This window comes from Aethalodelphis obliquidens, unplaced genomic scaffold, assembly GCF_003676395.1.
Source record: "Aethalodelphis obliquidens isolate GAN/ISIS:26980383/991018 unplaced genomic scaffold, ASM367639v1 scaffold7, whole genome shotgun sequence".
Classification (NCBI taxonomy): Eukaryota; Metazoa; Chordata; class Mammalia; order Artiodactyla; family Delphinidae; genus Aethalodelphis; species Aethalodelphis obliquidens.
In genome coordinates, this window is record NW_020837951.1 from 44,572,696 (window position 1) to 44,598,696 (window position 26,001).

The window sequence follows — 26,001 nt, forward strand, 5'->3', positions numbered from 1 at the left end:
CCTTCGGAGCTACCCCAGGAGGTCACAGGAAGGCAGCAGAAGCTCCCCGCACAGTGTCAATTATAAAGGCAGGAAGCTGGGTAGAGGACGCACAGCCAGCCGCAGGCCTTCCAGAGTCACCCAGCAGTGACCCCAACAGCCAGAACTGCCTCCATGGCCACTTCTCACTGAAAGAGAGGCTGGGAAGAGGCGTTCTGAGAGGTTTGAGCTCATTGTGTTTCATTGTCTGGGGATGTTGCCACGGGAAAGAAAAAGCTTTTACTAAGGAAGGAGGAGAAAATAGGTAAGCAACACCAAGTATTAGCACAACCTTTTCTCTGCTTATCCTCCCTGGCTCTGATTTTAGCAAGCTTAGATAGATGTAATTTGTGTTATCAAAACAAGAGGTTTTTTTTTTTTTTAGTGTAAAAGTCTAGATATGACTTTTCAAACTTTATTTTTTCCAAGAATTTCTGAAATACCATCCCCCACAGAGGGCGATTGTTGATTGAGAAGCATCATACTTGACGGTCATTTCCCCCCATTTCAGCATGTGAAAACAGGTCAGAGAAAGACTCTTTATCTTGAGAAAAAAAAACCACACTTTAACAAACATTAAAAATGTAAACGATCAGGGCTTCCCTGGTGGTACAGTGGTTGAGAGTCCGCCTGCCGCTTCAGGGGACACTGGTTCGTGCCCCGGTCCGGGAAGATCCCACATGCCGTGGAGCGGCTGGGCCCGTGAGCCATGGCAGCTGAGCCTGCGCGCCTGGAGCCTGTGCTCTGCAATGGGAGAGGCCACAACAGTGAGAGGCCCGCGTACTGAAAAAAAAAAAAAAAAAGTAAACGTTCAAACGGGGAAGAAGTAAACATTTTTGCTTACTACTATGAGTGAGAAATAAATCAGGAATTTGAAATAAAGAATACTAGTGCCTCATTTCCAGTGTATGCTTTCACATTTAGTTACTCTTATCAAAGCAGTTAATGGGATAGATATCTGTTTAGAAAGACACATGCTCTTTATTTATTGAAAAGGAGCAAATCTGCTGAAGACTTCACCTTCTATGTATAAATAACCTCAATCCCTTTAGGATGAAGGAAGGTTTCATTGTGCTTAATGTTAAACCCAGAGGAGGGAATTTAGAAGAGGGCCTCATGCACAGACTGTTACAGTAAAGGGTGAGATTCAAGCCCACCAAGTTACCTTTTAAGGATACGCTTGTGGTAGTGCATAGAATCATAAAATGTTGGAGGAATATCAGCTTGTCTAATGCTCTATATTTATGTGTAGAAATTAGAGCCAGAGTTGGTGACCTGCCCAACCCCATGCAGCTAGTTATTGGCAGGACCAGGGACAGGACATAATCCCTACACCACACGAACACGCACACGCATATTTTTCATTTTAAAGTGAAAAACGGCAGAAAAATATCTTGCTAGCATACATCTCACCATCTTTCCTTCAAAGGGAGCAAATTGGAAAGGCAAAGGCTATGTCGGGAAAACGAAGCTTTCTGTTCTGGGCTGTTGGAGCTTTGTCAAGGAGGCGAGCCAACTCATGAGGTTATCTGAGGGGCGAGGAGCTAATGTGAGCTCCATGCCACTGTCTGCTATGCTGACCTTAGGTTTGTGGCTCTAGCTCTTCTTCTAGTAACTGCAGTCATGGTGGAGACCTAGGGAAAAGCAAGGGTATGGAAAATGTAGAATGGGCATTACTCTCCACTTCTGTGTACTCACAGAAACAGATGAAAATTGCAATAGCAGCTTTGGGGCCTGCATCAAGGTAGCCTGACCTGCAGATAAGAGAACATCAAAAACAGAATTTCTTACCAAAGTGAACATAGCTGATGCATTCATGCCCACGAGTCCAGAAACACATCATCAATGTAAAAGTAGAGATTAAAATTTTATTTTCCGTGCTAGCTTCCAGATCCCAGAGAAGTTAGGTTGTGTTCTTCAAGATTAAAAATTGAGACTAAGGACGTCCCTGGTGGCGCAGTGGTTAAGAATCTGCCTGCCAGTGCAGGGGACACGGGTTCAAGCCGTGGTCCAGGAAGATCCCACATGCCACGGAGCAACTAAGCTCATGTGCCACAACTACTGAAGCCCGCGTGCCTAGAGCCTATGCTCCACAGCAAAGAGAAGCCACTGCAATGAGAAGCCCGTGCACCGCAACAACAAGTAGCCCCCCCTTGCTGCAACTAGAGAAAGCCCGCACAGCAACGAAGACCCAAAGCAGCCAAATAAATAAATAAATTGAGACTAAAACTCATACAGACAAATCCTTATTGACTCTCCTCTTTGTGCCTGCACAGCAAGTTCCTAGAACTTACTGTTATAACAGTGGTTCTCAAACCTTAGCATGCACCAGAATCCTTTGCAGGGCTTATTAAAACAGAGATTGCTGGTCCCCAATCCCAGAGTTTCTGGTTCAGTTAATTTGGGGTAGGGTGCTAGAATCTGCATTTCTAACAAGGTCCCAGGTGATGTCGATATTGCCTACTCAGGGCCCAGGAGGAATTACTGCCCTATAGTGGGCAAATAAGCACCTTGCGGGCCCAGGAGGGCCCAAACTGGCTGTTATTCAGACACTACCAGACTGAAATTATCAGTATTGTCGGCTCCTAAAAATATTACAGAATAACTCTTGCATCAGTTATTGATTTTATTCACTCTTAGCTCCAAATCCTGCCTTTTTGCTTTTTCTGTGAAAATGAATCTGGGCCTTCTAAATAGTTTTCCTTTGCCGAGTGGAACAATGTTAAGCATTGTCAATAGAGGGCACTGGAGAGCCATTGCAGGAAATGGATTTTGCTTTTAGGTTCCTGTGGGTTGGCAATGCAGCAGAGTGTCTCTGGTGAGACATCTGCTGGGGAACAGCTTTTCCATGGCACCCTAGAGGGTGGATTTCCCCAAAATTCCAGGGGATATATTTCCAGCAAGTTTTGCCAGCATTTCACCACAGCTGCTTCCTTGACACTCAGTGAGCCATGGCAGTGCCTTCTCCAACAAGATCTGGCTGTCATTAAGAAGGGTGGAAGGGGTGGGGGGGGGGGAATAAAACCTCTTCCTTTGGATTCAGACTGTTAGATACAACCACTGGATATACTATTCAACTGATTTACACAAGACAAATTTGGGCAATTGCGTGGCTACTTTTTTTTCTTTTTTTACCTTTGTAATGTATGGCATTAGGAATACGGTCAATAATATTGTAATAAATTTGTATGGTGACAGACGGTAACTAGGTTTATTGTGGTTGCCATTTTGTACTGTATATAAATATTGAATCACTATGTTGTACACCTGAATCTAATATACTATTGTACGTCAATTATGCTTCAATTTTTAAAATGTCAAAAAAAAACCCAAAAAACACACATACACATTTTGGCCAATAAAAAGGGCCACGATCTGCAATTCTATGATCTTTACCTTACTATCCTTTCTATAGCAGACTTTAAATGGATTTCCTAAGGATAACTTGGATATTCTCAATTTGACAATAAGTTTTTCATGCAGGAGGAGGGGCTCAGTTTTTTGAATGAGGCTTTCAGGAAAGTTTTTAAACATGACTTGTCTTTTTTAATAGATCTATCATCTGTAAGTCTGAAGGTTATATTGGAGGACTTTCTTAAAACTTCAAAGTGACCATGATGAAAAAATCCAACAGGGAAAAGATTTCCAACAATGACGATGCTTCTGTAAAAGTATGGTATTTATTTTACTGTATGGGCATTTGGACTTCTATCTAGTGGCCTATAAATTTATAGAAATAACTAACCTTTACTGAACACCTACCATGTTTCAGGTATGGTGTCAATTATTGTCAAGAAAACTTTCCAAAACTGGGAAATAGGCAAAAGGGCTACTGCATGTCCTTTCAGAGTTATCTAAGCATTTTCTAGCCAACCCACCTTAGCCAGTTCTCTGGGAGTGTGTATCTTTGTTTGACTCGCTATTTTCTCTTGATTAGGATATTTTAAATTTCATAAGAGTAGATGTTAACTTGTAGAAATTGATACACAGTGTTTCTCAACCTCAGCGCTATTGGGATTGGGGGCTGGAAAATTATTTTTTGCGGGGGGGAGGGCTGTCCTGTACGTTGAAGGATGTTTAGGACCATGCCTGTTCTCTACCCGCTAGATGCCAGTAGCACTCACACACACCCTCACCCCCCAGCTATAACAACCAAAAATGTCTTCAGCCATTGCCAAATGTCCCCTGGAAGGAGAAATTACCCCCACTTGAGAACAACTGCTGATTGTGATGAAAATGAAATTTGTTCACTAGAGATGCAAATTATTTATCTGGCAAAGAAGACAACCCCAAAAGTTACAGTTTTATTGCCCTGTACATTAACCAGTTTTGTATCTAATTAGCCAGCTTTTTCAAGCCTTTTTCTTTAGCCACTGTAAATACTTTGCTCTCTCCAGTTTTCTTTAAACCATCTTGTCAGTTCTCTCATTAACATGTGAAATGAATCTTTGACATGTGCTCACTTTATATTTGTATGAGAGTCATGTTTTTAACTTTTTGGGAAGTATGTTTTGACAGTACCTTACATGCATTACTTTATTTAATTCTCATAACAACTGTATAAATCTGAGGCTTTGAAAGATAAAGTAACTACCCAGAGTCACACTGCTAACATTTGTTGGAACCAGGTTTGGAACCCAAGACTTTATGACCCCAAATAGTGAATCACCGTGCTACTCTGTATTATGAGGCTAGTCCTGAAACTCTGGGACTCGGCTTGCTGTTGTCATTGTGCTTAGCTTGCAACTATACCTCTGCAGCTCTTGGCCACCCCATTTATACACTATGAAAGGCCTTCATAGTTAAAAATCCAAGAACCAATCAGAGTAGCCTTCTAACTTTGGACCATTCCGTGCTCACTTTATTATAATATCACAGATGTCAACAAAATAGGAGGCTGACAGAGGAGACCTGGAATCTGTAGCAACTCAAGACTCCATGTTCAACACACTTCTTGAACTTATCTTTGTGAGTGAGTTGCTATGCACCTTCTCCCTCTCTCTCCCTGCACCCCCCCTCTTTCTCCCCCCAACCCTGTAAAAGACCCAGCAGGAGACTCTGTTGGAACTGGCTTCCCCTGGTAATCACTTTTTGTCCCTTTCGCTGTTTTAAAAATGGGGGATGTGGTAGAATAAGGCAGAAAGGCATCAGGGATTCATGACATCAACACTTAAAGCTACTTTGTTTAGGTCTATGCTGATCTTCATGTCTTCTCTGTCTAGTCCAATAATACTAATTACAGTAGGTCACATATAAATGTTTATTTGACCCACTGGTTAAACAATCAGTTTCCTGAGTCTTCAAATTTTTAGGAGGTAACTTAGCTTTATGAAAAATACATGCAATAATAAAAATAGGTCTCACCTGTAGAGTGCTTACCATATACCTGGCATCATTCTAAACTCCCTACATATATTATCTCATTTAATACGCATTAAATCCTACTAGAAGATAGTATTGTTTTTCAGATGAAGAAACTGAGACACAAAGAGGTAAAATAACTTACTCAAGGCCGTACAAGTAGTGGCAGAGCCAAATCCAAATTTGATTTCCAATTTCATGCTCTTAACTACTGTACTCTACCATAATAACAGGAATGCTTGAGTACCCGACTGGTAGGACTGGAATGAGGGGGTTAAGGGATAAGACTTCATTGAAGATATGACTGGCTGAGTATCCTGTAAGCCAGGATATATAGGGTATGTAAGAGGAGAGAACCTGCAGACCTCTGTTTTGATGTGGTCCTTACTGAAGCAAAGGTTGTACAGAGCTCAGAAAAGGTGCTATGATTACCCTGACAATATTGGATGGAGGCCATATTGCCTAGCTATCCTACAGCTGCTAAAAATAGCAGATTTATCTGGTGGGAGACTTGACATCTATTTTGGATTATCTCAGGTCATACTATTGTACATTGCTTTTACTAAGCCACAAACAACATGGAGGTGTAACTGCATATTTATAAGTTAGAAGAACAGTTAGAAGTTTGAGGCCGTTAGTAATAGAGATGACGTTTACCTCTTGAAAATCATTTATTTCACTCAAACACGTGTAGGAACACAAAGTACATCTTATCTTTCATGCCACCTATCCTTCCACACCCATGAAAGTTAGGCCAACCTTAAGAAATATTACCCAACTTGACAACAAGGGAAAATGAGATGCCAAGATGTTATTTGTGGCCACTCAGGTTGTCTGCTTTGGAGACAGATTTTTAATAAAAATCAAACAAAGGTAGACATTCCTAGAGAATTGGATTTTTTCAGTATAAACTGCAAACTAGGTATCTTTTCTTGTTCAATATATTTTTTCTCTGCCTTTCTTTTTTCATTCCAATAGGCTTGTAATGAAGTGGTCACCAAAATAACAAGGCAGAACAAACCCCAAAAAACACCATTCTTAGGGTACTATAAGTCTGGACCTGCAATTTTTTTTTTTTGAATTTAATTTAATTTATTTTTTTATATAGCAGGTTCTTATTAGTTATCCATTTTATACATATTAGTGTATATATGTCAATCCCAATCTCCCAATTCATCCCACCACCACCACCCCTGCACCAGCCTGCAATTATTGAGTCCTCTGTCTTTTGGGGAGTCCCATGCTACCATAAGATGAAGGTTAAGTCAAAGGTGTAGCATGTGGAGAAAGTAGCAGCAGCGGTTGTTATGCTGGAAAGGGAAGCAGCCAAGTGGAAAGCATGTAGGACTGTGAGAAGGAAAATCTGGGTTCCCCTTCTGGCTCCAATGCTCGGCTACGGGCATGTAATTTTTTTTTTTTTTTTTTTTTTTCGGTACGCGGGGGTACGCGGGCCTCTCACTGTTGTGGCCTCTCCCGTTGCGGAGCACAGGCTCCGGACGCGCAGGCTCAGCGGCCATGGCTCACGGGCCCAACCGCTCCGCGGCATGTGGGATCTTCCCGGACTGGGGCACGAACCTGCGTCCCCTGCATCAGCAGGCAGACTCCCAACCACTGCGCCACCAGGGAAGCCCTGTGGGCATGTCATTTAACTTCTCTGAGCCCAAGGAAGCTAAGCCTCCTTCAAAATTGAAATTACTAATATTGACCTCATGGCATTTGGTTTAAAAGTTTATGAATATGAAGTATCTAGTCAAATGCCTGGCATCTGGTGGGTGTTCACTATTATTAGCTCTGTCTTTCAGTCCCAATCCTCCTGATGCCAGCCTACAAGCCTAACATTGTTCTTAAGATCAAATAAGATGTTATGAAATCATCCGAGAAACTCTAAAGGGATCTGCAAATGTTAAAGGCTTATTGAGACAGATCTAAGTCTATTACCACAGTTAGAGGTGAGTCATAACCCTTGAGGTTTTTAAAATTATTATACTTTCCCCTTCAAGCCTTCCCTTGATACTCATTTTAATCACTTTCACCCTATAAACAATGAATGGGTGTGTTGGAACATATGGTATGTTTGCTCTAGGACGGTCCTCAGTCTTTGCGACAATAGACATCCCACCTGTGATGATGCCCCTCCTCCTACTCAAAGATACCTTCATCCGAGCCATAAAATCGTATCAAGCTGCTTCAGCCTTGTTCTCTCGGATTGCTTGATCTGGGGAAAACCAGGCAATAAATTGTGAGAAGACTCAAGCAGCCCTGTGCAAAAAACCTGCGTGGCAAAATGGTTTGCCAGCCATGTAACGGAGCCACCTTGGAAGTGGGTCCTCCAACCCCAGTCAAGCCTTCGGATGACTGAAGCCCAGTTGACACCTTGACTTCAACTTCGTGGAAGACCCTGAGGCAGAACCCCCAGCTAGGCCAGCCCCCAAATCTTGATCAACAGAAACTGTACAAGGTGTGTTTTAAGCTGCTAAGGTTTGAGTTGGTTAATTTGTTATGCAGCCTTAGATAATAATTCACAACTCACTCCAAATTGTGGCTGAGGCTGATTTGAGTTGCTCTTTTGCTGCTTTCAGTCAAAGAAATTCTGAATAATATGCCTTCCATACCAGAATCCCTTGGGATGGGTCTTGGGCATCTGTAGTTTTTTAAAGCTCTGCAGATAAACCTTATGTGCAGCTCAGTTAAAAACCTTATGTGCAGCCCAGTTAAAAACCTCTGTTTTATTGGGAAGTATGAATGTTTAACATGCAATTATAATCCATTGGCTTCAAATCAGCTAAACTCCCTTCTTCCCGCCATGATGCACTGTGAGGTCAGCTTTTAGGTCAGTGGAAGCTCAGGTAGGTTTCTCCAACATCAGGAAAATCCGAGGTTTCTTCCTCTCTTCTATCTCTAACATAGAAATGAGCAAGAAAGGTTAAACTTCACTGCTTTCATCTTGAATTTCCATCTTGCCTTCACTGTTCCAGGTTAAGACCAGAGCCAGTTTATTTGAAATACTTCTGGCCATGAGACAATTTTCAGTGGCTTTCATCACATTCTGTTGTCTCCCTTGCCCCTGACTCAAACATACTAACTCTTTCATGCACTATTCCATAAATATTGTCAAGTATGTATGAAAAGTCCCTTTTACCCAGTGAAAATGAGGGCTGTGATGAGATGCTGACTTCTCTCTCACTCATAGATACAGAACAAAGACGCTGAATTTCCAAACCTGAAACTTGAAAACAGGAGTAAATAAATGGCCGAAGATCTCTTTCTTCCCCTCTTTCTGTATCTTTTTGTCAGAAACATGCAAACAACATCTTATTGCAGCCACACACCAGCATATTATTTTTTTAAAAAATCTTATTAGGGAATGTGAATTACAAAGATCTTGGCCACCAATTGATAATGGAGTCAACCATCTATCTGATATCCTAATATCCTAGTAATTATCCTCAGTTCCTCTGTCACCTCATTTCACTCATGGAAACAACTCCCCAGATCCTATTCATTTTACTTTGGGAATCTCATATTCAGACTTTCACCCCCATCCCTACAGCCACAGCCTTTGTTCAGACTACCTTCATACCCTGCCTATTCTATGACAACCGCCCCTTAATTGGTATCTTGACAACAACCTTCCTTCACTCCTGTTTACTCTGCACCTCACTGTCAGAGTTATCTTTCAAAATTGTAGATTTTATCAGGCCACTCCCTTGATTAAAAACATGCCATTTACATCATGTACTCCCCAACATGGTGCACTGGGAAGGGCTCATCACATCTGCGGTATTCTTGCCAAAAATGCAGAGCCTCAATCTAAACATGAGATAAGCCCAACTGAGGGCCATTTTACAAAAAAAATGATCAGTACTTTTCCAAAGTGTCAAGATGATGAAAGGAAAAGAAAGACTGAGGAGCTGTGACAAACTGGAGAAGACAACGGAGGCATGATGAGTAAATGCAATGCTACATCCTGGATTGGATTCTGGACCAGTGGAAGGACGTAAGTGGAAAAACTGATTAAATTCATATAAATTCTGTAGTTAATGCTACTGTACCAACTTCTTAGTTTTGATCATTGTGCTATGATTGAGCAAGATGTTAACATGAGAGGAAGCTGGGTGGAGGGAATACGAAAACTCTCTGTACCACTCTTGTAACTTTTATAAAGTGAAAAATTATTTCAAAAGGTAGATAAAAAAGAGACCAGAGGGACTTCTCTGGTGGTGCAGTGGTTAAGACTGCACTCTCCTATTGCAGGGGACCGGGGTTCGATCCCTGGTCAGGGAACTAGATCCCACATGAATGCTGCAACTAAGAGTTCGCATGCCACAACTAAGGAGCCGGTGAGCCACAACTAAGGAGCCTGCCTGCTGCAACTAAGGAGCCCATGTGCCACAACTAAGACCCGGTGCAACCAAATAAATATTAAAAAAAAGAAAAAGAGACCAGAAGAAAAATCATATGCTATTACAACAAATTCCAAGTAACTATAGAAGCTTAGTAGAGAGGGAGAGAGGGATAGCTGGAAGGAGGAAAGGGAGAAAGAGAGGCAGAAAGACAGAAAATGAATGTATGTTGGCAGGTACCACGGGATAAGACATGAATTTATACGATCTCCCACTAGTGCCTCACATACACATATAGTATGAGCATCCCACAATGCTAAATGTGATTCACTCTTTAGAAAATACACCCCCTAAATGCAAGCTAGTTACTTCATCTGGTGCTCAGCTGAAGAAACAGTGATCTGTTCCAACAGTAGAGGAAAAACTGTGCTGATTTATTGAATGTGGCAGAGAAAGCCTCCCAATTTCCCACTGCCCCTCCTTTAGCAATAAAAATCCTGGTTTTTCAGGCCAGAGCATTGTCACTGAGCTATAAGAAATTTAAGAGATTATTTATTTGGAAAAGAGTATAATGTGGCAGTGAAAACCAGGGCTTGGTGTCCATCACATAGAGCAGAATCAAATCTAGCTCTGTGACCTCAAGCAAGTTATTATCTATGTTGAGGCTTAGTTACCTTGTTCATAAAATAGAGATAATGATAATGATCAATTTACTTTATAAATTTGCTGTGAAGATTACATTTTTAACCCATGCAAATGCTTTACATTTAACATAGTAATCTGGCACAGAATGTGTGTTCATTAAATATTTGTTATTATTTAAATTTATTTTTATTCATTATTTAAATATTAGTTACTTAGAGAAAATGTCTAAAATTTGTAGCAGTGGAAGGTTAGTGACAAGACATTCAAGTATGACTCCAATTCATGCTCCATCAATCCAGTAATCAATAGTTTTTAAATTAGGAGCTGTTACTCAGCTTTCTTTTTCCATTCTAGACTTTACTCCTTCAGTAATTCTCACAGTCTCTGTATTCTATCCACCAAATCATTGAATCTCTCTAGCTTCCTAAAATGAGGAATCCATCCTCTGATCTAGTGACCAGAGAAGGGAAGCTAGAAGGGAAGATGAATGTCTTTGCCTGAATGCTAATGTGAGTCCCATCCCCCATCAAGAGATAGCTTTACCTCATGTACTTTTCATCTTTCCTCTTCGCTCTTTTCTCTTCCCTGTGCTTATGTGTAATTAGTACTCCCAATTGAATAGTCCTAATTACTAAGATTATATAAATAAGCTTTTATTTTTTAAACAGCTGACAGTTATAAATAAGAATTTCAGAATTCTTATTTATATGTATATGTGTACCACATCTTCTTTATCCATTCATCGTTGAAGGACATTTAGGTAGTTTGCATGTCTTGGCAATTGTGAATAATGATGGTATGAACATGGGAATGCAGATATCTCTTCGATACCCTGTTTTCATTTCCTTTGGTGGGAGGGAAGTATTTCAGCTGTATTAGGGCACTGTTAAAAGTTGCTTAAAAAAAAAAAAAAACTAGTCTAAAAATTTGTGTTTTCAACCCTAGGGTGAAAATAAGTACATAATTACTAACAAGTAGTGCTGGATTATATAAACTAAATGTGAATTAGGGTATCAATAAGTAAATTTCTTTTATTTTTAATTTAATTTTTAAAACTTTTTATTGGAGTATAGTTGCTTTACTATACTATACTATACTAATGTTGTGTTAGTTTCTACTGTACAGCAAAGTGAATCAGCTATATGTATTCATATATCACGTTTTTTGGATTTCATTCACATTTAGGTCACCAGTAAATTTCTAATGAGAAAATTTTGTGATTGTAAAAAAAAACATCATTTGACACATCATGACCGTTGGACTTCTTATGCTTATTTTACCATTTAATATTTTTATATGGAATCACATATGATGGTGGAGTTAGGTACCATAATCTTTCAGTACTTAGACCCTTCAGCAGTCTATATCCAGGCTACTGAAAGAAATCGTAGGCTAAGAGAGTAGGTGGGAGCATTGGGAGAAAGGGAAACCCACTCTCATTATAAATTCCTATTAGCAATAGTTTTGTAACTGTAGCTACAACCTTTGTCATCCCTTCTGATTCTTCTCTTCATCCCTGTATTCAATTTAGTCTTTTCTTCCTTGGAAAGTAATATCTAGATTTACCTTAATCTCTTCCCTTCACTATTACTGTCTAGCATAAATCTTTATCATGTCATTTCAGGATTATTTGAACAATCTCCTCATCTGGTCTTCCTGACAACAGCTTAGCTACTGGCTCTTGTCTGATTAATTGTTCTGCAATACTGCTTTTACCATATCACTCTATTGCTTCAGAATCTAAAATGAATCTCCACTGCTTAGTGAGTCATTCAGTCTCTTCAGTCTGACTTTTAAAGGTTCTAATAATTTTATACCACCTGAATTATTAAAATTTTCCTCTGTTTCTTAATATGGATTATACTCAGACAGGTCTTTGCTTTCCTTTCCACTTTGCTCATGCTGTTATTCCCACACCACGCCAAAGATTGTTATACTTTCCTGTCCAGAATTGATCTTACCTTTTGGTAACATCATTCAGAATTTCCTTTGGGAATCATCAAACTCTTACCTTTGGTCCATAGGTTTGCATGGGGCTGACTCCACAGCCACCTCTAGGGTGGACATGTGACCCAAGCCCAGCTAATCAGAGGACCATGACCCCTTGGTCACAGCAATCAGTTCAATAAAGAACATATGACCTGGGGCTTCCCTGGTGGCACAGTGGTTAAGAATCCGCCTGCTAATGTAGGGGACGTGGGTTCGAGCCCTGGTCCAGGAAGATCCCACATGTCACGGAGCAACTAAGCCTGTGCACCACAACTAGTGAGCCTGAGCTCTAGAGCCCTCAAGCCACAACTACGGAGCCTGCGTGCCACAACTACTGAGCCTGTGCTCTAGAGCCCGTGAGCCACAACTACTGAAGTCCGCACACCTAGAGCCCATGCTCCGCAACAAGAGAAGCCACTGCAATGAGAAGCCTGCGCACTGCAACAGAGTAGCCCCAGCTCGCTGCAACTAGAGAAAGCCCGCGCGCAGCAACAAAGACCCAACTCAGCCAAAAATAAATAACTTTATTAAAAAAACAAAAAAAACCATATGACCCAAGCTGGCCCAACGTGAGCCTTGCCTGAACCTTCAGCAGGAACTTTTAGAAAAAGTAGTGCTTGACAAAGCCAAGAAACAGCAACTGACAGATTCCTGATGATATAATTGAGCTTCTCGATCTACATATGACTGATCTCTTTGGTAATAAGAAACAATAAATATTTTTTTTTCTGTTTTGACTTAAACCAATTTGAATTGGTTTGCAAAGAATACTCCCACCTCTTTGCCTCTTCAAGTTAAGTTTACCCTTTAAGATGTAGCTCTCATGCTACTTTCAAACCGTTCTTCCCTTTCCTTAACTCCCATTATACCTTACTTAATCTACTGCTTTAACACTAAATCATCTCAGTTGTTTAATATTTCCTAGTTTTACTTCCCCACTGTACCATAACCTTCTTGAATGCTTGGACCATGAATTACATTTCTCTTGTGTTCACAACACTTAAGAATTTTTTACACTTAAGATGCAGATTGACTGATAAACTATTGGATATGTTATTTTTCTTTAGAAATCAGTGGTTAGAATCTCAAGAATAAATGAAAACTGGGCAAATTGTTGCTAACCAGGGCCTAGCTCTTTGGGTAATTCTGTTCCCACCTTACCGATTTAAAAACAAATATGGCAAGAAAGAAGGGGAAATGATATCAATGAGTGTGTTTTAAAGACACATTTTGTACCACCTCCTGAAGATATTTTTTGGGGCCTTTGGAGAAGCCTGATAGCAGCTCCCCATTTTAAAAAGTAGGTTTTATTATTATTCAGTATGGTGAGACCAGGAGATCAGGAGACAGATGCCACTGACAAGATAGTTTTTGCTTACCGTCTTCAAGAAGAGGGGCATGCTTCACCACATAGGGCCATACAGGGAAGCATCAGGATCAATCAGGAGATGGGGGTGGTCAAGGGGAAGGCGTGGGCAAAAGCGTTTATTGTGGTTTCCACAGTAAAGGCAAGGCAGAGTAAGCATGCTTAGGATTGGCTAGTCTGAATAATTTCAGCAGGCTCTGGGATGTAGGGACTGTCTCCAGTTATCTAGTACCTGGCGCTGGGTTGATTAGGGCAGGGGAATATTGACTTGGTGTGTGAGAGTCTGATAAAGAAGGTGGTTGAAGGATGGATGTGGGTTCTGGATTGGTCCGTTTGTATATGAAAGGTTCAGGGGATTTGTTAGCTATTGGAAAATTAGCTAGCCCTGAGAGGAGCAGTCTCTCCCCAGTCAGTGAGGCCCCAGGTGGCAGAGCCTCAAGAATATGGAAGATAAGGGGGGGACGAGGACCCACTGCACCCTAGACGGCCAGGGACCATGGGCAGTGCCTGGGATCCCCACCTTGAAGGGAATTGTTCCTGAGTGGTGCCTTGGGCTTTGCCAGCCTGGATTTAGGGGGTGAGCTTCCCTCCTGGAGCCTTGTGAGGATTTAGCCCTCCTTTTTGATTGTGGTTACTTAAAAAACAAAAAAATTTCATTGCAACCACCTATAAATCGTATTTTACAAATTGCAGAAATGAAGATACAGAGGACTGCCACCCACTGAGCTAGGCATAGACACCAAATGTCTTGGTTCCCATTCTTTCGTTTTAGAGGTGCGTGCCTACATGTTTAGGGGCGAAATAATGTGATATCTAGAATTTGCTTCAAAATAATGGAGAGTGGGAGGTACAAAGGAAACAAGATTGGCCATGAGTGATGACTGTTGAAGCTGTGTGGTAGTTCTCATTGCTTTGTACATGTTAGAAATTTTCCATAATAAAACTTAAAAAAAAAAAGAATACAGAAAATAAAATATAGTTACTACACTCCCCTCTTTCCCACCTGGGTTCAGAACAATTGAGCAATAAGACAAAGCAGAGGCAGATGGTAGTCCAAATATCCCCTCTTTTACTGATAAAGCCTACCTTGGAGAATATATCTTTACACGAGAGTCAAATGGGCCTCCTAACTCCATGCGGAATTAGACTTACTCATATAGTCATAGCAGTATTGGACCAGGACAGCTTTTCCAGCTGGGAAGGATTCTATGGCATGAGTAACAGAGAAGAAATTGTGCTTACTGTAAGCAAGTTTACTCCCAAGAGGGGCAAAATAAATAAGGCCCGGAGCTGAGTTGATCACGCCCAGTTTATTCCTCCCAGATGTTCCAATCAGATGAGACACCCCACCTTCTCCAGGCAGAGGAGTAGAGAAAGTCAAGGGGTATTGCTTGACTGAACTCCCTTTTCATAGATGGACAGGTCAAGAGCGGGAAAGAAACATTACCTCCCACCAAAAAACATTGATTTTTCTGGAGATTTTAGTAAGATAATGGAATTCTGCCACTTCCCTAGCCATGATTCCAGCTTGTAAGTTTTCATTTCTTCATCTTCATCTATTGGATGGCTCTAATTCTGCAAAAGAAATTCTTCTATCTTCAGAACTTCAGTTTTCTGCTGTATGACATCATACTCTTATTCTGCCTTTGGCTGAAGGTAAAAAGGCTTTTTTTTTCTCTCTCTCTGAAAAGACATTAAATCTGAACATGGACATCACATCCACCACAGATACTTCCTTCTTCTGCAGCCTGATGCCTCCTCCCACCCAGATTTTTTATGTCCATCCAAAATATTACAAGCTTGTTTACAACATATTTTTTATTAAGGCACACTTTTAGTAAAATGCTGATATAAAACTTATGGTATAAAATTTTGTAGAAAAATTAGAAAATTCAGTCATGCAAAATGAAGAAGATAAATGAGCTCATATTCTGCTGGGGAACCAGATATTTTAGCAACTAATTACAAAGGAGTGTGAGGCACTCAGTAACAGAGGAAAGAGAGCCCTGAGATCATAGGGGAAGGAGTGATTGTGGGTGATAAGGTGAGGGGATGGGTGGGGACTTATAGGACATAACTGGAAAGATTGCCTGTGGCCCACTGGGAAGGATGTTATATGTTATGTTAAAGAACTTAGACTTTATTCAATAGGCAGTGGAACGTCACTGCAGGATTTGAATCAGAAGAGCAACATAATCAATTCACTTTAAAAAAAAGTATTTATTTATTTATTTACTTATTTTTGGCTGCATCAGGTCTTAGTTGCGGCATGCGGGATCTTTCCTTGCAGCGCGCAGTCTCCAGAGCATGTGGGCTGTGTAGTTGTGGCACGTGGGCTCTCTAGTTGTGGCTTGTGTGCTCAGTAGCTGCGGTGCACAGGTTTAGTTGCCCTACAGCATGTGGGATCTTACTTCTCCAACCAGGGATTGAACCTGCGTCCCCTGCATTGGAAGGCGGCTTCTTAACCACTGGACCACCAGGAAGTCCCTACTCAATTCACTTTTTTTTTTTTTTTCTAGTACGCGGGCCTCTCACTGCTGTGGCCTCTCCCGTTGCGGAGCACAGGCTCCGGACGCGCAGGCTCAGCGGCCATGGCTCATGGGCCCAGCCGCTCCGCGGCATGTGGGATCTTCCCGGACCGGGGCACGAACCGGTGCCCCCTGCATCGGCAGGCGGACTCTCAACCACTGCGCCACCAGGGAAGCCCCTCAATTCACTTTTGAAAAAAGAAAACTATTTATTGAGAAAAGAATCATTTGAAGTCTCTCATATACCTGGGGCACTCTCATATGTGAGGGAAATCTGGAGGCTAGCAGATAAGTTAGGAAGTGTTGCAATAGACCAGATTCTTGACCTCAGCCAAGCCCTGGCCCCAATAATTTTTATGTCAGCCTATTTATTAGCAAGTAAAGTACATACAAGGATTCATTTGGCATAGAGCATAGAGTACAATAAAAGAAACTAAAGCCAAACCTTAATTATATATACATATTAAGTTAGTTATGCTTATAGTGTGGGTATATATTAAATCAGAGAGGATTTGTTCTTTGAGAGGATTTCTGTCACTCCTACTTTCTTTTTTCTATTTAAACGTGAAGATAAAGGTACTGTTATTTGCCTTCTTAGCAGCAAACTCCCCCCATCCCCACCTAGCTTAGAGTGTTTAGTTTTCTTCTTGGTAAGACGGGCCTGATAAGTTTAGGCGAAAATAAAAATTCTGATTGTGGGCTTCCCTGGTGGCGCAGTGGTTGAGAGTCCGCCTGCCAATGCAGGGGACACGGGTTCAGTGACCCGGTCCAGGAAGATCCCACATGCCGCGGAGCGGCTGGGCCCGTGAGCCATGGCCACTGAGCCTGCGCATCCGGAGCCTGTGCTCCGCAACGGGAGGGGCCACAGCAGTGAGAGGCCCGCGTACTGCAAAAAAAAAAAAAAAAAAAAAAAAAAAAAAATTATGATTGTATTTCAGGATTATGAAGATGATATTAATTAGTCTAAGCCTGTCCAGGTAATTCTATATCTGTTGTCTACTGTTAGTTTAGAAATGGGAATGTGAAGCACTATGGGAAGTCTGCTGGGTGGCTTCCAGGAAAAGTGTTCCTACTGAAGAAAAGAGACCCATATAGGAGGAAACAGGCTTTCTTTGCTGAATTTGTTGTATCTGGGTGTGATGCCTTGAACTGTGGCAGCCATCTTACGATTGTGAGGGATTAAGCTAGCATGCTGAAAATAGCAGAGCCCAAGGATGGGAAGGACTGGGTTGATAATCTGGAGCTGATGTAGCTTGGAACTTCATGGTTTTTTTGATAGTAAATGTCCTTATTATTTAAGCTAGTTTTAGTTGGGTGTTCTGTTCATATCACTGAGAGCAGTCTACCTAATATAGGCTCTCAGAGAGAAAGATACTATGAGACATGTATCTATCATCAGTAAAGGGATTCATATGTGTATGTTCTGTGTTGTTTCTAAAGCAGCGCTTTTCAAATTTTAACGTACCTATCAAACACCTGGGCGTGTTGTTTAAATGCAAATTCAGTAGGTGCGGCCTGAAATACTCCATTTCTAAGAAGCTCCCAGGATTTGTCCATGGTGCTGGAATAGGGTCTACACCTTTGAGCAGCAAATGTAGACCACAGCTATAGCTCATTAAAGGTTAGAGAGATGGGAAACCTCCAAGTGACTGACAGGATTTTTAAAGGGAGAGCCAGGAGTCAGGATGAGGTACAATAGTGACTGCTAATTCAAACAGATTAGCCCAATATTATTCCTTATTAATACTGATAATTTCAGAAAAGGTAAGGGGCAGATAGGTGCCAGGGGCAGACAGAAACCAGGACAAGATCTTAGAGACTGCCTCTGCAGAGAAGAAGGAAGCAGAAAGTGCCTTTCTTACTTGTAGGAGGTGCTCAGACAAAGCACAAATTCTTGGTACTAGCAGGTCTTTTAGATGACTGTTATAGGCCTTTTGCCTGAAAATATTGCGGTACTCCCATCTTCACCACCATAGGTAATTTAAACCACCACCACCAAGATAATCTGTAAAATAAGTGTAAGGAAGTACAAATTTTGATTTTCCTCCACAATGACTACTCTGACACTTTTTTTGGGGGGGGGGGAAGTAATAGATATGTTACTCTTCTTAAATTTTTGGTGGGGGTACATTTGCTTGACTGGTACCCTAAACATGCGTGGGTATGATGCCAATAGGGTCGGTTGGCCCTGGATTTCTGGACAGGGAAGCATGGAATAATGTCAGTTCAAATGATTCTTTTAACTTGAAATGTTTTCCAACAGCAACAAAAAAATGATTTAGAGCTTAGAGGATGGGAAAACTTATTTGCAGGGCTACTTTAGTGCTTCTGGAAAGAAGTAGTGACTCCTAGCAGTATGGTAAATAATCTAGGACTTATTTTCCCAAGTTTGAGAATAACTATTGAGAGCATTAAAATAATGTGTACAAAAAGATTGCAACTGGAAGTGGCTCCTGTGATTAAGACGATAAAGATTCTCTAGAGGGAAAAAGAGATCATTACAGGAGTCATATCTTTAGTTCCACAGTGGAGAGTATGGTCGTTATTTAAAGACAAATTATGGTATTCTTAGCCTAAATCCAGGTATTAGAACAAAGAATACAAAGGCAAAACTAGCTAGTTCTCAGTCAAAGACAGTACTCATAAAGAGCAGACTTAATAGAGGGATTCCAGGAAGAAAAACTGTAAACCCCAGAATGATAATGATTATAAGGGGACCCTGATATTAAGCTGAAGAAGTCCCTAGCTGCTGTCCCCTTTTTCCATGAGGTGCTTAGATCAATAGCAATTTGAATCTTTGTTGATATAAAAACAAGATATTTAAACATAAAGAGTAAGAAATAGTTTATCTCCATAAACATATTTCTTGAGCAATCTAGTCTCTTGCTTTTCGTAAGTAAAGTATACATACCTTTTCTCGCCCACCTAGAAGGTCAAATTACTGTAAATAACAATTATTTGCAAGGTTTCCAAAAGTAAAAGGACTTCATGAAACTGATGTAAGAATAAACAAGATCAACTTCAATAGAGGCAGTAGATCCAGTGGTTAATAGTATTTTGGGCTTTGTCCACTTGCTTTCAAATCTGGGCTTTACCATGTAGGAGCTGTATGCTTTGATAGCATTACTTAAAGTCTTTAAATTACAGTGGTTTCATCTGTTAAAAAAAAAACCAGGAATGACAATACTATTTTAAGTACTAAGTTAAAGGCAATGATGTATGTAGTATTTAGCACAGTGCCTGGCACTTGTAAATTCTTGTACTCAATCCATAAACTGGTTTTAGAAAATCTTCACATGCCAGACACTGTGCTGGATGTTGGGGATATGGTCTTGAACAAAACAGATCAATATATGCATCTCGCCCTCAAAGAACTTAAGAGTCTAGTAGGGAAAGCAACTGGTTAAAAGGTAAACCAACATAATATTTAAGTGCCAACTTTCAGTGAGATATCCACTTGGGGACATGAGGCGAATAGAAATATACTTATGATTAACAGGTGAATAGGCCTGCTGATTTCTAAGCCTTTATTTATAAACATTTATTCATTATGAAACAACCTTGAGAATAATGAAGACGTAACTTTGTTGGTAGGACTGGGAAAACTAAGGGATGCTTAGTATGTTTTGGTTATTAATTCTTGGAGTTTAATTGACCTTGGGATGAAAACATTCCCAAACTTTCAGCCCAAAGGGCTCTATTGTTTGGGAAGATTTCTATAGGAGAAACTCATTGCAAAGAAGTTAGGAAGAGGAAGTCTTAAGAAAAGTGTTTTAAAACAAGATCAAAAATGTATTCTGAAGAGAAAACATTTATTAAGCTGATATACTAGGCATTTCTTGCTCTTTATCTCATTTATTTCTCCCAATGGCCCTATAGGAAGGGTAATATTACATCCATTTTAGAAACAATACAGTCGACACCTCAAGTAACTTTTTTAAACAGGTCACACTTACTAACTGGCAAAGTGAAAATGAGAAGTACATGTTTCCACTAGCTTCTAGCTGCCTTTAGCTCAGTGCAAGAGACATAGGTGGCAACCAACACATTTGCTGGAAAGAATGGATGAATAAATGTGCTTTAGCTCTGCTATTTATGTGTCCCTGGGTAAGACAATTTTGCTGAGTCTGTCTTCATTTCTTAAAGGAATATAACAAGACTTACTTCACAGAGTTGAGGTAAGGAACAAATAAGGGGATACAATAGGGGAAAACAATTAAAATATAAAATATTAAATGTTAGCATGATATATGTCACAAATTATGACATGTATAATTTGTGTGTGCATATGAAAACAGCATTGGTAACAGTTAATATTATGAGAATTTATATATAACTTCCAAACACCAGACTCTAAGAAAAAAGGTACTGGATAGAAAAGTTGGAAGAATAGGCAAGGAATTGATATATTGTGTCTGGGACAGGGATATTGATGGTTAGGGACAGGGTAAAGAAACTTTACATTTGTAACCCTTTTCATTTTCCTTTTGAATTTTGAACCATGTATTACTGCATTACTATTCAAAAAATAAATAACTTTAAACTTTATAAAAACATTGTATTAAAATGTAACATTAACACAGAATAACCACAGTACTTTATTTTAGCATTGCCTTATTTCAATTATTAATTTAAATTATGAAAATGAAGCCACTTCATTTTTTTTGAGAATTTAAATATTTTATTATATAAAGTTATATCCAGAATTGTGCTTCATTTTTTCACTATATACTTTAACTCAAAACTACATTTTAGAAATCCTGAAAGAAATTCCACTAGCTATAGGCTATTTAAATACTGCTTACAGAAAGTATTTAAAAAAAAAAACGAGGGCGTACAAATGAACTTATTTACAAAACAGAAGTAGAGTCACAAATGTAGAAAACAAACTTATGGTTACCAGGGGATAAGGGGGGGAGGGATAAATTGGGAGACTGGGACTGACATGTACACACTACTATATATAAAACAGATAACTAATAAGAACCTGCTCTGTAGCACAGGGAACTCTACTCAATATTCTGTAATGGCCTATATGGGAAAATAATCTTAAAAAAAAAGGAGTGCATATGTGTATAACTGATTCACTTTGCTATACACTCAGAACTAACACAACATTGTAAATCAACTATACTCCAATAAAAATTTAAAAAAAAAGTATTAAAGGAAAGCCAGCACCATATAAACAGCATACACTTAAATAAAAGAGATGAATGCTTAACATACAGAGTAATGATTTTTTGTTTTTAAAATAAATGTATTTATTTATTTTTGGCTGTGTTGGGTCTTCGTTGCTGTGCCTGGGCTTTTTCTAGTTGCAGCAAACGAGTGGGGGCCACTCTTCGTTGCGGTGTGCAGGCTTCTCATTGTGGTGGCTTCTCCTGTTGTGGAGCACGGGCTCTAGGTGCATGGGTTTCATTAGTTGTGGCACACGGGCTCAGTAGTTGTGGCTTGCGGGCTCTAGAGCGCAGGCTCAGTAGTTGTGGCGCACGGGCTTAGTTGCTCCACGGCATGTGGGATCTTCCCAGACTAGGGCTCGAACCTGTGTCCCCAGGTGGATGCTTAACCACTGTGCCACCAGGGAAGCCCCAGAGTAATGTTTTTTATTCACTGATAAACTAAAGGTCCATTTCAAGATGTCTCTCTTGTATACTTCATTTGTTTTATTAGCAAGCAAAGCCCTATAAGGGATGGCTTCATCTAGTCCTCAGACTCGGATCCATCTTCATCTTGACTAATCTGGAAGTAATGAAGTTCGTAAATCTCTTTGTCAGATGCAACCACACGAAGACAATCACGAAGATTTTTCTTTTTAAGGTACTTCTTGGTAAGGTATTTCAAATACCTTTTAGAGAACTGTTTCTCAGAAACAACTGACTTTATTCTTGAAGCGTTCAATGTGAACGACATTCCCAAGATTTCCAGTTTTCCCATTCACTTTAACCTTCTCCCGTAGACACTGTCCAAAATTTCCAGAATTAAAAATTCCATCTTCTACTGGATGAGTAAGGTCCAAATTAAACTTCCAGGTTGACTTCTTAGGCTTCTTGTCTTTCTTCGGCGCCATCCTGAAGGCCCGCCGCGCGATCAGAGAGCCACTTCATTTTCAATATGATTATATCTTTTTAACAGAATCCGTGGTCCCTGAGCAAGTTTAATTCTCCTGAATAAAACAATCTTCTTTTACCGTTATTTTGAAAGACTATTTTGCTGGATGGTAGAATAAATTGAGTGAAACGAGTTATTTTCTAAGAATAACATCAAATGCAGGTAGGGCAGAGGTTTTATCCACGAGCCCAGAGAGAAATGGGGCGGAAAATGAACGCAGGTAAATAAGAGTTAGTGGTTAAGTCTGACATTGCTATGGGCCACCGTTTGATGTTAATGCTGCACCGCGTTACGGCTCCTTTGCGCTTTGGTGGTCTTCCAACGTGCGAGTACTAGCCAGAGTTAGGTTCCTGAATGTTTCCCGATCTGCTGCCATGACCAGTCCAGGGCTTGGGTTAGGGCTTTCGCTGGCCCCTAAACACTGAAAAGATGACAGTGTCCCTCTACATTTATGCAATTAAAAATAGAAATTCACTTAAGAAATTCATTAAAACAACTTAGGGCGAGCGAATGCAAGAACTTCCTTCTAGACTTTCTGAAATAAAAGTTCCTATTAAATTCATCAAAGCTGAACTTTTTTTCTGCATTTCTCCTTTGCTAATGTGTTAGCCTTAGTTCAGCGGCCTGTTCCACCACCCAGCACTCACCGGCTCTCAAGCCCGAACCACGCGGCTGCTCGCAGGTGCCATCCCCAACCTGCCAGGAATCTCCTCCTTCGCCCCACCCATCTGGCCCTTGCCCCCGCCTACTTCACGCGTTGTTGTGACATCAGCGCGCCGTCGCCAAAGGCCGGCAGCAAATGAGCGCAGGTGGCTGCGGCCCTTCGTCGTACTCTCGAATGCGCAAGCGCGGTCGTTCCGGGTGCTCGGAAGACCTGGCGGAGCCAGGCGCTAATGGAGGCCTGAGGGCGGCGGGGGCGGGGCGCGCCGCGAGCTGGGGGCATGTCCACGGCGGGCGCCGTCTAGAGGAGGGCCAAGCAGCCGCCACCACGCTTTCAGTCGCGGCGAGACGCAAGCGAGCCAGGCCGAGGGCCGCGGCGGCGATGCAGCGACGGCGGCGCCCTCCGCCGCCAGTCTCTCAGCTGCCCGAGGGCTGCGGGGGAGGCGGCGGCAGCCGCGGAGGTGGCGGCGGGAGCGAGGAGGTGGAAGTGCAGTTCTCCGCCGGGCGTTTGGGCTCCGCCGCGGCGGTTTCGGCGGCGGCGGCCACGCGCAGCACAGAGGAAGAGGAGGAGAGGCTCGAGCGCGAGCACTTCTGGAAGATCATTAATGCCTTCCGCTACTACGGGTAAGGAGCCTGCGGCGGACCCCCGCTCAGCCCGTCGGCGCGCCCGCTGCTTGCGGCTGACCCGTCCGCACCGTGGCGCACGCCGCGCTCGCCCTCCGGTCGCCACGCCTCCGGGGCGTCGGAACCGGGCCGCCTGAGCTGACCTCCGCGCCCCCGAGTCATCTCGCACCACCTTAGCCCCTCCCGGCGCTGCACTCTCGCGTGTCTGCCGCGCCGTCTGTTGCTCAGCCTCTTGTCTTCGGATCTCTGGATCAGATTAGCCCCCTTGCCTTTCCTTCCTCGTTAAAGGTTTGGTTTGAGGCGGGTGAGGGTGACCGGAAAAGTGCTGTAAGAATTTCAGATAGAAGATGGTGGTGGTAAAATCGTCCAGTGCTGGGCATGATTTGTATGTATTGTCGCTGTCCTGCAAACTGAACAGACGGAGAGCCCAAGTTCACCTACACGTGGGATGCCGTAGGATGTTTTTTTCTCAAACTGTTGTAAGTTCTTGTGAGAGCAGCATTAAGATTTCCGCCCCTCACACACCCCCCACCCTTGGCGCTGCGAAAACACAGCACTTTTGTGATGAGCGAGTAAATGATGCTGCTCAGTGCCTTTAACTGGTGGGTGAAATTAAGATCGGAGATGGTCCGGATGTTCTAAAATTTGCAGAGTTTTTAAGGGGGAAATGAGGGAAAGCACTGTAGGAGCCGCTTTTATGATTTTTTTCCTGCAAATATTTATCGAATTCTCACTGTGGGTTGGGCACAGTGGTAGGACTTTTAAACTTCCTAATTTTCATTTTTCTTGTAGGTAAATCGTAAAGTAGCTTAGTCACAAAATTATAATTCCAAGATCTGAAAGGGACTTAAAACAATTGGATTTTCAGGTAAAGAAAGCACTTTTATTCGTGTGAGAGATGAGTACACCGACGGCGATGTTCTGAGTCTGCAGTTGGAATCAGATAGATGTGACCTCCTACTGAAGTAAAACTGTTCCCTTAGATGGGCTCCTGCTGTGCTTTATGCAAATTTTTAAATATTGCTTGACTGACCTCCTCAAGGGCAGGGACAGAGCCTTATTTATTTTTACGTTGCCAGTGCCTGGCATGTTGTTGGAGCTCTATTTTTAACAAATAAGACAAGTAGTAGCAAAGAAGTACATTTGTCATTCCCAAATAGTTTGTCAATTTGTAACTGATGGTTAAACTAGTTTGTTACTATTCTGAATTTTAAAACTTGCTTAATGAAAGCTTAAAGTTACTTCAGACTCTGATTAAATTGGTGACATGAAGTTTTGAAGTTGAGACATCTTGATGAAATAATTTACTAATTAAACTCGGGCATAGGAGCCATGGATTGCATTACTTATGGAGCTCAAAAGGGAATTAGTAACATGGGGATTTGATTTAGTATCAACGGAGTGAGGAAGGCAGACAACTGGAGCATTGAACTTGTTACAAGTATTGTGTCTGGAAGAACCATGCAGCAAGGGGAAGAAGCTGACAATAGATAGCCAGAAGTGTTAGCTGCAGAGAAGTCTGGTATATTTTACTGTTGAAAAATGTAGAAAGAATACTGGGAAATGTCTTGGGACTATTGTGGACTCAGTTAAAATGTGTGTTTGTATGCAGTTCTAATATATTGGGACTAATTTAAAATTGATATTTATGATTGAGTATCAGCTGGGCCTTTTTGTGGGGGAGGGCAGGGGATTTTGACCTGAAACTAGGACCTAAGTGTGGCAATATAGAAAAGGGCACTGTGTGCACGTTCTGGTGGTTGTGATACAATTTCCTATACTCTCCTCCCTCTTCTTTACCAGTTCAGTGTGGGACTGAGGAAAATTTCATTTTTAACAACAGTCCTTTTTATTTGCATGTACTCTCTTAATGAAAAAATTGAAATCCCTGTACTGAAAATAGTATACAATTAAAAGTATGTTTAGGGGTATGGGAAGGATTGTGTAGCAGAAAACACTGGATTATTACATTCCAACATTTTATAATCTTCTAGACCTGTACTGTCCAATACCATAGCCACTAATCACATCTGGCTGCATTTAAGCTTAAATTACTTAAAATTTAATAAAATTAAAAATTCCTTTCCTCAGTCTCACTAGCTACATTTCAGATGCTCAGTAGCCACATGCGGCTATTGTCTACTGTATTGGGCAGTGCAGATGTAAGCCTTTCCATCATTGTAGTAAGTTCTTATGAACAATTCTATTCTAGACCTTTAGCAGATGCTTCCAAATTTCAGACAGTTTGGTTTTACTACTCACTGCCTTTTTGTCAATATATAGGAGATTTAGATAAAGGTCATAAGGCAAGAAATGTCTTTTGATTAATATTTTCTCTTTCCAAGAGAAAAACAAATAT

The 26,001-nt window shown here is 41.2% G+C and overlaps 1 protein-coding gene and 1 pseudogene across 3 annotated transcripts in view; one reads left to right on the forward strand and one right to left on the reverse strand.

Moving 5' to 3' along the window:
* Positions 1 to 21,838: 21,838 nt before the first annotated feature.
* LOC113620037 (60S ribosomal protein L22-like 1) lies at positions 21,839 to 22,956 on the reverse strand (annotated as a pseudogene).
* A 180-nt stretch (positions 22,957 to 23,136) lies between these two features.
* The window catches only part of CARNMT1 (carnosine N-methyltransferase 1), a 39,569-nt gene continuing 36,704 nt past the window's right edge, over positions 23,137 to 26,001 (forward strand). For 2 of the 3 annotated variants that reach the window (XM_027105674.1, XM_027105675.1), the window contains exon 1: positions 23,137 to 23,642. In XM_027105674.1, coding sequence (XP_026961475.1) covers positions 23,158 to 23,642 — 485 coding nt within the window. In that variant the 5' untranslated portion in view covers positions 23,137 to 23,157. Of the gene's footprint in view, positions 23,643 to 23,675; positions 24,122 to 26,001 lie in introns of those variants that run through there. The other variant, XM_027105676.1, reaches the window with a different exon arrangement.